This window comes from Mobula hypostoma, chromosome 19, assembly GCF_963921235.1.
Source record: "Mobula hypostoma chromosome 19, sMobHyp1.1, whole genome shotgun sequence".
Lineage (NCBI taxonomy): Eukaryota > Metazoa > Chordata > Chondrichthyes > Myliobatiformes > Myliobatidae > Mobula > Mobula hypostoma.
Genome location: NC_086115.1, coordinates 15,029,625 through 15,044,433, shown reverse-complemented (window position 1 = coordinate 15,044,433; position 14,809 = coordinate 15,029,625). Strand labels below are relative to the sequence as shown.

Below are 14,809 nucleotides of genomic sequence, written 5' to 3'. Positions count from 1 at the left end.
TGCCTCTCATAATTTTACAAGGTATTCAATAACCAATTGGCAAAATCAAGCATCTTTGGAGAGATTCTGTCACTGGGTCAGAGATACTGCATCCCATTTATTTTAAGATACAGAGCAGAATAGGCACTTCTGGCCTGTCGGTCTGTGCCACTCAGCAACCCACCAGCCTAATCACAGGACAACTCCTAATGACCAGTTAAACAAATAACTGGTACGTCTTTGGACTGTGGAAGGAAAACAGAGCACTTGAAGAAAACCCACGCAGTTACAGGTTTCCCCCGCCATCCGAAGGTAGAGCGTTCCTATGAAACGGTTCATAAGCCGGAATGTCGTAAAGCGAAGAAGCAATTACCATTTATTTATATGGAAAAATTTTGTGAGCGTTCGCAGACCCAAAAATAACCCACCAAATCATGCCAAATAACACATAAAACCTAAAATAATAGTAACATATAGTAAAAGCAGGAATGATATGATAAATACACAGCCTATATAGAGTACAAATACTTTTCCACAATCATTGCTTGCACTGTTGTCCGTAGCGAAAATCTCACGCAATTGCCATCGGCAGAAAATCTCACGCAAGCGCTCTTGGCAAAAACACTCTCTCCAGTAACCATTAAGCTATGAAGCTGCCAAATCATACCAAATAATGCATAAAAGTACACAGCCTATATAATGTAGAAATAATGTATGTACAGTGTAGTATCACTTACGGGGATCGGGACAGCGCCGAGCACACTGATGATGGTGTGTTAGACTGAGTCGTCGGAGTTTGGGTGGTTCAGTGGCCCCCACCCTCCAGGCCGCCGACCGATAGATCGCCTCTGATCTGGGCCGACAATTACGTGCCGGGCGGCACCTAATTAATTAGCATGTTTATTTCGGCTTCTTTCTTAAAGATGTGCTGTGTGCTTCCTGGCTACCGCTGCATTCTCCGTGAATCGGTATCTGTCCGCGGCCTGGGGGTTGGGGTGGTGGGACACTGGGGTGTCATCTCATCGTTGTCTGTTTCCATTAGGGCTGGCAGCTCATCTCTCCTATGACTGCCCTCCTCGATGTCGAAGGTTGAGGTTCATTGCCTGACTGCTGAGCCTCGTGCATTTTTCTATCATACAGTTCTTTGTAAGGACTCAAACCATCCTGCAAATATCTCCTAAACCTACATACCCTTTCAAAATTAAAGTCGTACTTTATCATTGCAGTGAAAATCTCACGCAGTTGCTTCACATTCAGTTCGCTACTGCATTCGGTTTCGATTGTTATCCTTTCCTCTTCCAATTGCATCAGCTCTTCATTTATCAGTTCTTGGTCATGGGATGCCAAAACCTCTTCAACATCATCTTCGTCAACTTCCACAAGCCAAACTCATTTTGTCCTTACTTCGTTCACCACGATCAAAACGCTTAATTATATCAAGTTTTACGTTAAGTGTAACACCCTTACGAGCTCTTTCAGGATTTTCCAATACCTTAGAACTCATCTTGCTAACGGCTGCTCACAGGCACGTGTTTAAGCAACGCCGGCGAGAATGCAGTTCCGAATCCGGGGGAGAGCGGCTGCTTGGGGCACGCGGCGCGCTGCTTTTCTCGCGCGCTGATTTTTTTCATAACAGTGAAAACACCTTCTGTTAGCGAAAACAGGGAACTAATGTAGGTCTTTCATAACAGTGAGGTTTCGTAAAGCGAACGTTCAAAAAGCGGGGGACACCTGTATAGAGAGAACGTACGAAGTCCTTACAGATGGCGCCAGAACTTCGACACCCCTCTCAGTTGTGCTAACTGCTATGCTACCACGGCACCCAATTTATCCCCGCAAACGAAATCATTTGGGATTACTGGCATTCTCAAGTGAGGGCTGGATGTTTCACGCTAATTGAAAGCTTGATTCAATAAACACTTGAAAGATCAATTTTATTCACCACAGACATCAACATGTACTAGGAACTTACTGTGGTGTGTTGGTGCGACACGCAACGAAGAACAACCATTCAACAATTACAAAAATTATATAAGAATAAAGTTAATATATGGATATGTTATAAAATGTGCATAAATACCAGCATATATTTACAATTATTAAATGTGGATTATAGTGTTTACAGTGCAGTGACAGGCGTAATAGAGAGGGGATGGGGGTGCACAAACTAGAATAGTTAATCAGATTAACTGCCTGGGGGAGGAAGCATTTAAGCAGTCTTGAAGTTTGTTTTAAGGGGCGTTTGTGGAGAGGGTTAGAGGAATTATATTGAAACACTAGTCAATTGGAGAAGGAACCACCTAGTTGGATTATTTAACACCAATGTGAAACATGCATACACCAGCAAAACAAAGCTCTTGCACTAATTGTTTCAGTTTATCTGTAACTACAACCTGGTATGGGCTGTAAATACAGACACAGGAGCCAAGCATTATTACACCTGCAGGATACAAGCTACACTTTACTGTTTTTTTGACAAATGTGGGTCAGATTATTAAATTGTCTCTTTAATCAGCAAACTGTGGAAGCCTTAATTGACTGCAATTACAGCTTTTTCCTCACCTGCACAGCTTCTGGCTTTCACCTTCGATGATCTGGATGCTTGTGACAGAGGTCGAGTCTTCAACATGGGATGCTTGGTACTGAGCGCGTCTCTGGCTACAGAGAAAACAGCCATGATTAATTGCCACTTGAGGAGCAGCAGTAAATACAGCTAAGCAAAGCGCTTCTATCCTAATTAACTTTATTGAGCTGCCAGAGTTGGGTGGATTCCCAAGGTCAGTGGGCACACGGTGAAAATTACCAGGAAAGGGCATCAATCCATTTTGTGGATAGTGCTATGTGGGGACACCTCTGACCAAAAGAGCACCGGACCAATGTTCTTACCCAAAGAGCAGCTGTCTTTTTGACACTTGAATACAAATGGGACAAAAAGAAAGAGATTCTGTATTGACGTGCAATTTAAAACAAAGTGACTGTCAAGGGCAACCATTAATAGAAACAATGAAGACATTTGGTGAGAGAAAATCTTCTAGATGAGAATGAATTTCTTGTAACACATGGGGGGAGTGGACAGTTGAAGCTACCAGCATGGAACAAAACAGCTTGTTAGTTGGTGAGGGAGAGAAAGAAATTCATATAAATTATCAGCATCCCTGCGTTCAAAACAAATGCGGATTGAGCAGAACTGATCTGAATTTTTTGACAAATGACTGATTCGAGAGAAAATGCAGTATTACTCCAATCAATAATTTCCCCAGATTTTTTTCCCAGAAGAGACAAGTGATGGAAGTAAAATTGAAATGAGTTAATAAAGGAATGAAAGTAGTTTTGTGGTAGTCTGGTTTGGAATTATCTGTGCATCTGAGGTTGTGAATCTGAGTATTATCAGAATCAGGTTTACTATCACTGACATACCTGGTGAAATTTGTTGTTTTAGGCAGTACAGTGCAAACAAAATATACGGTACCTATAAAAAGTATTCACCCCCTCCTTGTAAGTTTTCATGTTTTATTGCTCTACAACATTGAATCACAGTGGATTTAATCTGGCATTTTTTGACACTGATCAACAGAAAAACTCTTTTGTCTCAAAGTGAAAACAGAGCTCTACAAAGTGATCTAAATTAATTACAAAATAAAAACAGAAAATATTGGATTGCATGTATTCACCTCCAATACGACACACCAAACGATCACAGGTGCAACCAATTGGTTTTAGAAATCACATAATTAGTTAAATAGAGATCTGTTTTTGGAGACCCATGCGCAGTCAAGGTGCTTCAACTGATTGCAGTAAAAATACACCTGAATCTGGGAGGTCCAACTGCTGGTGAGTCAGTATCCTGGCAAAAACTACTCTATGAAGGCAAAAAAAAAACACTCCAAGCAACTCCAGGGAAAGGTTCTTGAAAAGCACAAGTCAGGAGATGGATACAAGAAGATTTCCAAGTCACTGAATATCCTTTGGAGAACAGTTAAGTTAATCATCAAGGAATGGAAAGAATATGGCACAGCTAGAAATCTGCCTAGAGCAGGCCATCCTCAAAAACCGAGTGACCATGTGGGAGGCCACCAAGAGACCTATGACAGCTCTGGAGCAGCTTCAAGCTTCAGTGGCTGAGATGAGAGAAATGGCGTATACAACATACAACTGTTGCCCGGGTGCTTCACCAGTCTCAGCTATATGGGAGAATGGCAAAGAAGAAGCCACTGCTGATAAAAACTCACATGCATTCACATCTAGGGTTTGCCAGAAGGCATGTGGGAGATCTGAATTCAACTGGAAGAAGGTTCTATGGTCTGATGAAACCAAAATTAAGCTTTTTTGGCCATCAGACTAAATGCCATATTTGGTGTAAGCCAAACACTGTACATCATCAAAAACTCACCATCCCTACCATGAAGCATGATGGTAGCTGCAGCAGGCCCTGGAAGGCTTGAGAAGGTAGAGGGTAAAATGAACGCAGCAAAATACAGGGAAATCCTGGAGGAAAACCTGATGCAGTCTGCAAGAGAACTGCAACTTGGGAGATATGTTTTCCAGTAAGACAATGATCTCAAGAATAAAGCCAAAGCTACACAGGAATGGCTTAAAAACAAAATTGTTAATGTCCTGGAGTGACCAAGTCAGAGCTCACAACTCAATCCAATTGAAAACTTGTGGCTGAATTTGAAAAGGGCTGTCCACTCACAATCCCCATGTAACTGAAAGAGCTTGAGCAGTTTTATAAAGAAGAATGGGGAGAAATTGCAGTGTCCAGATGTGCAAAGCTGATAGAGACCTATCCACATTGACCGTAATTGCTGCCAAAGCTGCATCGACTAAATACTGACTTGAAGGGGTGGATACTTATGCAATGAATTATTTTGTTTTATACTTGTAATTAATTTAGATCACTTTGTAGAGATCTGTTTTCACTTTGACACAAAAGTGTCTTTTTCTAATGATCAGTGTCAAACAAAGCCAAATTAAATCCACTGTGACTCAATGTTGTAAAACAATAAAGCATGAAAACTTTGGGGGGGGGATCCTTTTTATAGGCACTGCACTATAAATTATGCTGTTCAGCAAGGGAGTTATGAAGACGAAGCATTTTAAGGCAGGAAGTCTAGTCAACACTGAGTTAAGTTAACAGAGGCCAGTACTGTGTTAAAGCTGCAAACATTCCATCTGCTGCATCATAGGTCACGCAGATTTACGTAATGTTTGAAAGGGAACCAGATGGTAATATGCAATGAGAACCCCACTGCATAACATCAGCGCAAAATGAATCTAGCCAAAACCCTGTGTGCTTGGACAAAACTCCCTTGACATGGACTGATACTTTTTGAACCGTCTGAAAGTGATGTGGGTGACATTTAGTTAACAGTCTGGGTATTGAACCGGACACTATAAATTAAAAATGATGAATTTATATTAGTAGGGTTATTAACCTCATACTGCTACACCTTTAGAACTGATGCCAAATCATAGTGTCCAGCTCAGCTCATCCTCTGATGTCACTGCTTTACACAATAAGCAATTGTTTAGTCAGTTTACTAATGATAACAATTACACCAGAATTCAATGTTAGAGAAATGCAACACTGAAACTGAATGTGGTATGCCCCCATACACCTACAAATAAAACATACATATACAGGGCATTTGTGCTAGCAAGCTTGTTTGCAGCATTGGTTGGCAGTATGTAACAAAAAAGCCTACTGATTCACTTGTGCTCTTCCATGTTCAATGTTCAAAGTAAATTTATTATTAAAGTACATAGATGTTACCATATACCACCCCGAGATTCATTTTCTTGCAGACATTCACAGTACCACAAAGAAATACAATAGAATCAATGAAAACCTACATACAAAGACTGACAAACAATCAATGTGCAAAAGACAAACTGCAAATACAAAAAACAGCAAATAAATACTGAGAATATGAGCTATAGAAGCAACACACACAAAATGCTGGAGGAACTCAGCAGGCAAGGCAGCATCGATGGAAACGAGTACAGTCGACGTTTCGGGCTGAGACCCTTCAGCTGAGACGTCGACTGTACTTTTTTCCATAGATGCTGCCTGGCCTGCTGAGTTCCTCCAGCATTTTGTGTGTGTTGCTTGGATTTCCAGCATCTGTAGATTTTCTCTTGTATGTGAGTTATAGAGTTGTTAAGAGTGAGCCTGTAGGTTGTGGAATCAGTTCAGAATTGAGGTGAGTGAAGTTATCCACATTGGTTCAGATCTTGAAAGTTGAAAGCTAATAGTCATAGTCATAGTCATATTTTATTGATCCCGGGGGAAATTGGTTTTCGTTACAGTTGCACCATAAATAATAAATAGTAATAAAACCATAAATGGTTAAATAGTAATATGTAAATTACGCCAGTACATTATGAAATAAGTCCAGGACCAGCCTATTGGCTCAGGGTCTCTGACCCTCCAAGGGAGGAGTTGTAAAGTTTGATGGTGTGACGAAAGAGGGTTACAAAAGTACACATAGACTAAGATGTTAACTGTCCTGTGCTAGCACCAGTGGGATCAACAGTTGATCTGCCACCTCCTGTCTTCAGGGAGAGAGATAAGTAAGACAGCATTTGGAAATGTTAATGAAGAGACGAGAGAGTTTAACGGAAGGAGACACCGGTCTGAGTATTGTCAAGACCGGCTCCTTTTGAACCCTGAACTGTTTGAAGTGTGATGGACAGGCGATACCCCAGCAGGGGGATAAAAAGGGGCAGGTTCGCTAAGACAACACACACGACACCACGAGGTAACGAGACCCTGGAAGCGATGTGCCCCCCACAAGTCGGTGGGAGTTTTTGGAGGACTAGTCGCGGGACCAGCCATAGACGCACAGGGTGGAAAGATACGGTCGGCGGGAACCTGGTGTGTGTGTCCACCCTTGCCTGGGTGCTGGGTTCACCGCAGAGGAACGATTGTATCTGGAACGGAGGGGTCACAGTTGGTGACCTCAGAAGACATTACAAAGGGCTCGCCCGAAAGCTAACTGTGAGGAATATCAAAGGTCTGTTGAATCCGATTTGAATATCAGCATTCGCTCTCTCTCTCCCCAACGGCACGACGGCGATTACTGCGAACTGAATTAAACTGAACTCTGTCACTTGTGATTGAACATTTTACCCCTAGACTGCAATAGAGCTGATTGACCCTATTATCCTAGTTCTGTGTACATGTGTGTTTAATCATTGCTAACCTGTTGCATTTATATCCTTACTATCAAAGTACTGTGTTGCTTATTTCTTTAATAAAACTTTCTTAGTTCCAGTAATCCAGACTCCAACTGAGTGGTCCATTTCTGCTGGTTTGGCAACCCAGTTACGGGGTACGTAACAATGGCCACAGGCAGGAATGACTTCCTATGACGCTCTGTGTTGCATCTCGGTGGAATGAGTCTCTGGCTGAATGTACTCCTGTGCCCACCCAGTACATTATGTAGTGGATGGGAGACATTGTCCAAGATGGCATGCGACTTGGACAGCATCCTCTTTTCAGACACCACCGTGAGAGAGTCCAGTTCCATCCCCACAACATCACTGGCCTTACGAATGAGTTTGTTGATTCTGTTGGTGTCTGCTACCCTCAGCCTGCTGCCCCAGCACACAACAGCAAACATGATAGCACTGGCCACCACAGACAATTCAATCGCACTTGCAAATTTCTACAGATGTACTTTGGAGAGCATTCTAACTGGCTGCATTACCATCTGGTATCAGGGGCTACTGCATAGGATTGAAGTAAGCTGCAGTCAGTTGTAAACTTAATCAGCTTCATCATGGGCTCTAGCCTCTGTAGCATTCAGGACGTCTTTGAAGAACAGTGCCTCAAAAAGGCAGCATCCATCATTAAGGGCCCCGACCACCCAGGACGTGCCCTCTTCTCATTGTTAACATCAGGAAGGAGGTACAGAAGCCTGAAGCACACACGATTCAGGAACAGCTTCTTACCCTCTGCCATCCTATTTCTGAATGGACATTAAGCTCATGAATACTACCTCACTACTTTTTTATTTTTACTACTTAGTTAATTTAACCATTATATATAAATATATTTATTATAATTCACATTTTCTCTATTATGTATTGCATTGTACTGATGCTGTAAAGACAACAAATTTCACTACACTTGTTGGTGTTATTAAATCTGATTCTGAATTTGGTTGTGTGGGATGTAAGGCTCCTGTACCTCCTGCCTGACGGTAGTAGCGAGAAGAGAGCATGGCCTGGATGGTGGTGGTGGGGAGGTCTTTGATGATGGATGCTACTCCCTTGTGGTAGCATTCTTTGTAGAAGTGCTCAATGGTGGGGCGGGCTTGTCCATATGGTCAATCACCACTCCTGCCAGGTCTGACATATATGTGAATTCAGCTCCACACTGTTAATAGCACAGCAGGTTCCTCTCCCAGTTGTGTAAGCCGTGAGCACTATCATCTGTTCAGGCAGACAGCCTACCAACAACTTTCTCAGGGTAACTGGCAATGCACTGCACTGAGCAAAGGATGAGTACAAACTTACTTTCTGCCTTGGCAGTAAGTGATCATACTGGGACTATGCAGCCCTTCACACCTGTTCCCCATTCCATGAATGACACTTCCAGTCTTTTTTTTCCAAGCACCACACACAAAATGTTGGAGGAACTCAGAAAGTCAGGCAGCATCTATGGAGGGGAATACTTAGTCAGCATTTCTGGCTGTGACCCTTCATCAGTACTGAGAAAGAAGGGGGAAGAAGCTGGAATTAGAAGGTGGGGGAAGGGGAAGGAATACAAGCTAGCAGGTGATAGGTGAGGCCAGGTGAGGGGAAAAGTGAGTAGGTGGAGTGTGAGGATGAAGTAAGAAGGGAGGGGATAAGTGGTAAGAGGTAAAGGGCTGAAGGTGGAGGAATCTAAAAGGAGAGGACAGTGAACCAAGGAAAAATGAAAAAGTGGAGGGGAACACGAGATTCTACAGATGCTGGAGATCCACTGTAATACACATAAAGTGCTGGAGGAACTCAGCAGGTCAGGCAGCATGTATGGAAATCTTGCAGAAAGCTTAAAGGCCTTCCTGATTGGGGGAGTAGAAATGGACATCCATAGTGAAAATTAAGCGATCAGGGCCAGAGAACAGAATGTAGTTGAAGAGACTGAGAGCTTGTGGAGGTTCACGGATGTAGGTGGGAAGGGACTGAAACAAAGGCGATAAAATAAGGAGGAAAGGAACCAGAGGAAGGTGATGGGCAGATGAGGAGAAAGGGTGAGAGGGGAACCAGAACCAATTTTTCTCTTCCCACAGACGAGCTCAATTTTAAGTGAGGTGAGATTCAACCTTCAGTAGATGTTAGGACATTTGAGAGATGTTGATCACCTATACTCTCGAGCAGTTGTGTGCCACAGATGCTGATAGCAATCAAATGCTGCTGGCTGGGAGACAAATCCATTTGCTGAGTGTGCAAAGGCGTTTCATTATCCATATTTAATTCAGTCTTAAAAATGATTTACTACTGAAAAGACATCATACAGAGGCCGGCAGAACGGTGCCAGATAGAGCATTCCAATAAATTATGCTACAGTGCAAACCTTTCCATAATAGCTTGATGTTAGTCCTCAATCTTCTGCTTAGGGGAAACACTGAAGGGTACAAAAATAAAATGCCTGGTTGATCCAGCACTTGCATTTGAAATCTGACAGGTAAGAAAACAGCACCTGGTGCATCTCTTAATAGGGTTCAAGAGTATTGCGCCTCCAACTTTATGATACCCAAACTACACAGGATAACGGAATAGGGATAACTGAATATAAAGAATTAGGGATAGAGCTTCTACGTATTTTACAGCCTTTGAAAGCAATCTCTTCCAAAGGCAAAGAAACATAATTCTCTGTGATTTCCAATAATCTTCACAAGGTTGGAGTCCGCAGATGCTGGAATCTGGAGCAACAAACAATTTGTCAGAGGAACTGAAGGATGCTCGACAACTGCGGTAGGGCTTGAATGCTATCACCTCCTACAAAATGAAACCAAGCGATATAGGTGGCAACAAGGTTTCACTCCCAGATGAGCTCAATGCCTTTAATGCTCACTTTGACAATCAAAACATGGAGGCACATTCACGAACTCTCACAGCACCAGACGACCCTGTGAATTCAGTCTCTGAGGCGGATATGAGAGCATCCTTAAGGACGATGAAGCCAAGGAGGCATTTGGCACATACAGGGTACCTGGCCGAATACTAAAGACCTGTGCTGATCAACTGGCTGGCTTGTTCACCGATATCTTTAACGTCATGCTTTGGCAGATTGAATACCCACCTGCTCCGAGCAGTAGCCAAGAAGAAAAAGGCTACTTGCCTCAATGACCATTGTTCAGTAGCACTTACATCCAATGTCATGAGGTGCTTTGAGAGGTTGGTGATGAAAGTTATCAACATCTGCCTGAAATGCGACTTAGATCAACTCAAATTTGCCTATCGTCACAACGGATCAACAACAGGTGCCACTTAATTAGCTTTTCATCAATCCTGGAACATTTGGACAGTGAAGATGCATACATCGGGATGCTCTTCATTGGCTACAGCTCGGCATTCAATACTATCATCTCCTCAAAACTAATCAGTAAGCTTTAAGACCTAGGCCTCAATACCTCTGTGCAATTGGATCCTCGATTTCCTCACCTGCACGCCCCAAGTCAGTTCGGATCGGCAACAATATCTCCTCCACAATCTCCATTACCACAGTTGCACCACAAGGTGTGTGCCTAGCTCCCTGCTCTATTTGCTTTATACTCATGAATGTGAGGCTAAGCACAGTTCCTATGTCATAATTAAGTTTGCTGACAACACCACTGTCATTGGCCGAATCAAAAAGCAGTGACGAATTTGCACATAGGAGGGAGACTGAAAATCTGGCTAAGTGGTGCAACCACAAAAACTTCTCACCAGCAAGATCAAGGAGATGATTATTGCCTTCAGGAAGAGGAAGTTGGAGGTCTATGAGCCAGTTCTCATCGGGGATCAGAGGTGTAGATGGTCAGCAACTTTAAATTCCACGGTGTTATTTTAGATAACCTGTCCTGGGTCCAGCACGCAAGTGCCATTAGGAAGAAAGCACGATAGAGCCTCTACTTTCTTTAAAGTTTGTGACGATTCAATACGTCATCAAAAATGTTGACAAACCTCTATGGATATGGAGAGTACATTGACTGGTGGCATTGCGGCTTGGTATAGAAACACCAATGCCCTTGTAAGGAAAAGCCTACAAGAAGTAGTGGATATATCTCAGGCCATGACAGGTAAAGCTCTCTTCACCACGATGTGTTGACACAGGAAAGCAACATCCATTATCAAGGAACTCTACCACTGAGGCATGCTCTCTTCTTGCTGCTGCCATCAGGAAGAAGATACAGGAGCCTCAGGACTCAGACCACCAGATTCAGGCATGATTACCACCCCTCCACTATCAGGCTCTTAAACCAGAGGGGATAACTTCACTCGCCCATCACAAAACTATTCCCACAACCTATGGACTCAATTTCAAGGACTCCTAGCTCATGTTCTCGATATTTATTGTTTGTTTGTTTGTTTATTTTTTTTCCACTTTCTTTTGTATTCATACAGTTTTTTTTGCACATTGGTTGTTTGTCCTGTTGTGTCTGGTTTTTCACTGTGTTTCTTGTATTTACAGTGAATGCCCACAAGAAAATGAATCTCAGGGTTGTAAATGGTGACATATGTGTATTTTGATAATAAATCTACTTTGAACTTAGTGGGTTGAGCAACATCTGTGGAGAGAAAGGAATTGTCAACATTCTGGGTTAACACCCTGCATCAGCACTGAGTCCTCCCACTACCTCCCACAGATGCTGCTCTTTCAGCAGGTTGCTCGTTACACATTTGCAAAGTTGCTGGGATTGGTTTGGGAGAATAATTCACCCTATGAGGAAATGCTGACCCCAATCATGGCTTCAAGTACACATATGTCCCTATCTAATAACTGGGGAAATTGTTTAGAAAGGACATAGAAAATGAAAAGGTGCTTTGGATGAATTTTTGTGAACATAGTGTGGCAAATATGCTCCTTCGGTGCTGGAATGCTCTATAATTTAATTTAAGGGCCAGTAGGTAGCATAGTGTTAGCGCGCTTGCAATTGGGAGTTCGATTCCTGCCGTTGTCTGTTATTCTCGTGACTGCGTGGGCTTCCTCCAGGTGCTCCAGTATCCTCCCATATTCCAAAGAGATACAGTCGGGATGAGTTGTGGGCATACTATATTGGTACTGGAAGTGTGGGAACAGTTGTGGTTTGCGCCTAGCACATTGCACACGATGAAACAAGCAACGCATTTCACTATGTTTCAATGTAAATGTCACAAAAAAAGCTAATCTTTAAACTCCTTTCAATCTTTAAGAATAAGTTACAGATGCAGGTGACGTGACATGCATGAATGAATCCTTTTGTTTATACAACTGCTGCGGGTTATGTTCACTGATTTATTTATGCAGCAGTGGTGCTTGGGGTTCACAACTCCACTTCCTCATCTGGCTGAGGGGAAAGGCAGATACCTACCCAGAAAGAGGCCTTTCTCCTCTGACCTCTCTCGTTAACAACGCATTTTTGCTCACAGAACTGCCGCTCACTGGATGCTTTTTATCTTTTTTGCATCATTCTCTGTAAACTCTAGAGACAATTGTTTGTGAAAACCCTAGGAGATCTGCAGTTTGAGATACTGAAACCACCCATCTTGCAACAACAATCACTCCATAGTTAAATTCACATAGACGATATTTCTTCCCATTCTGATATTTGGTCTGAACAAGAACTAAACCTCTTTGCCATGCCTGTATGCTATTATGCACTGAGTTGCTGCCACTTGACTGGCTGATTAGATATTTTGGATTAACGAGCAAGTGTCGGGATGTACCTAATAAAGTGGCCACTGTATGTATAAAGGCTCAAATCATCGTGCAAATCGAAAGTGAAACCTGGAAGATGACCATCAAGCCAAGACATACTAACCACACTTTCATTGTTACTACATTAAAGTGCTTTAGATCAATAGGAAATTTCTATTGAAGGCTTTATTGAATAAAGCTCAACTATTGTTTAGCAGATCACAGTTACTTATGAGAAATGCATGCGTAAAAACATTTTTTGGTGCCTTTTTGTCCACACCAAAAGTATCGTCATGGCTGTGAACAGAATCTAGCTTGGCCTCTACCACTGCACCATCTTCCAAGAGGCAAGTGCCTGAGACACAGATGCACTTCAGTTAAGTTACCAAGGGAGAAGGGAATAGAAGGATACTGTCAGTAGGTGAAATAAAGAGACGTGGGAAGAAGTGTATGTAGAGAATTAACATGGCATGGACCATTTGGGAAAAATGGTTTGTTCAGTGGATAAAATTAGGTACAGCAGGTTAGATGAATCACGAGCTACAGCTCCTGAACATTGGGAATCTGGCCCTCGAAGGCCATCCCACTCAGTCCCACTTGTGCTCATCTCAATTCCCCTCTGCATCTTACCGCTTACAGGGCAGGAGCCCAAAAGTTAACAAGGTTGCTCACTGAGAGGTGAATCATAAAACGGATCACGAAGACGAGAAATACATGGTGATTACAGCTATTGCGCCTGGTCTGAGATGGTATGCATGCTCCACTCCAACCTTCTCCCAATCCTCCTCACCTTTTAGTTCCTCCTTTGCTTAATTAGGTTCCCCATTGATATATCTCAGAATCAGGTTTATCATCACAGACATATCTTGTGAAATTTGTTGTTTTGTTCAGTGCAATACCCCCTCCCTGATGGTGGTAACAAGAAGAGGCTTGTCTCAGATAGTGAAGGTCCTTAATGATCAATGCCACCGTTGAGGTACTGCCTCTTGAAGATGTCCTCAATGGTGGGAAGGGTTGTGCTTGTGATGGAGCTGGCTGAGTTTACAAGCCTCTGCAGCCTCTGGTGATTCTGTACATTGGAGCTTCCTCACCAGCTTGTTATGTGGTTGAAGCAAAAGATACAGCATGCTAACTAAACCCCTGGCTAATGAAAACATCTAGCACTTACACAATCAAACAAGACCTTATGATAGGACTTGCCTGAAGCATAGCACATCTTTTTCTTTCAGAGGCAGATTTCAGGTTTCTAGCTTTTGAGAACACGAGAAGAAGCAGCAATTTCATTTAGGTCTGTGGCCAAAGTTTAAAAAAAGCAGCGTTTCCTAGCAGTTTTTGGAGTTGGACGTCGCCCAATTGTGAACGGGGTTTATTAGAAAGGACAAATAAAGGTAAGGCAAGGGCAAGTGCAGTGGCTATTGTGTGTGGGCCAGTGTTGGAGTGGCTTTGGTTCATCGGGCTTAGGTGAGGTAACCATCTGGTATTGTTTTTCACTCCTCATCTGTTAGGGCACAATTAGAGCAGTGAGAATGTGTTTTGTTCTGTGTGTGAGATGTGGGAATTCCGGGAGACTTCCAGTCTCCCAGATAACCACACCTGCAGCAGGTGCACCAAGCTGCAACTCTTCAGAGAACATGTTAAGGAACTGGAGGTGCAACTCGAAGGCCTTTGGCTCATTTGGGTGACTACGGAAGTAATAGATAGGAACTACAGGGAGGCAGGTAACTGAATACTGTCAGAAGAGAGGGAAATGTGCAGGCAGTGCAGAGTACCCTTGTGGCTGTTCTCCTCAATAATAAATATATCGTTTTGGATATTGTTGAGGGGGAACGACCTACCAGAGGGGAGCCACAGTGACTGGGTCTCTAGCACTTAATCTGGTGCTGTGGCTCAGAAGAGAAGAGAGGTGAAGAGGACTGTCATAGTGATAGGAGATTCCATAGTCAGAGGAATAGGGATGAG

At 42.9% G+C, this 14,809-nt stretch overlaps 1 protein-coding gene across 8 annotated transcripts in view; it reads right to left on the bottom strand.

Annotated features, from left to right (window-relative positions):
* r3hcc1l (R3H domain and coiled-coil containing 1-like) overlaps window positions 1-14,809 on the bottom strand; it is a 333,433-nt gene that overhangs the window by 110,099 nt on the left and 208,525 nt on the right. For 7 of the 8 annotated variants that reach the window (XR_010020964.1, XM_063071402.1, XM_063071400.1 and 4 more), the window contains one exon: window positions 2,542-2,637. The exons of the other annotated variant lie outside the window; for it this stretch is intronic. Coding sequence is in view for 6 of the 7 variants with exons in the window: in XM_063071402.1 (XP_062927472.1) it covers window positions 2,542-2,637 (96 nt within the window). In the remaining variant the exon portion in view is untranslated. The remainder of the gene's footprint in view (window positions 1-2,541; window positions 2,638-14,809) is intronic. 8 annotated transcript variants of the gene reach the window in all.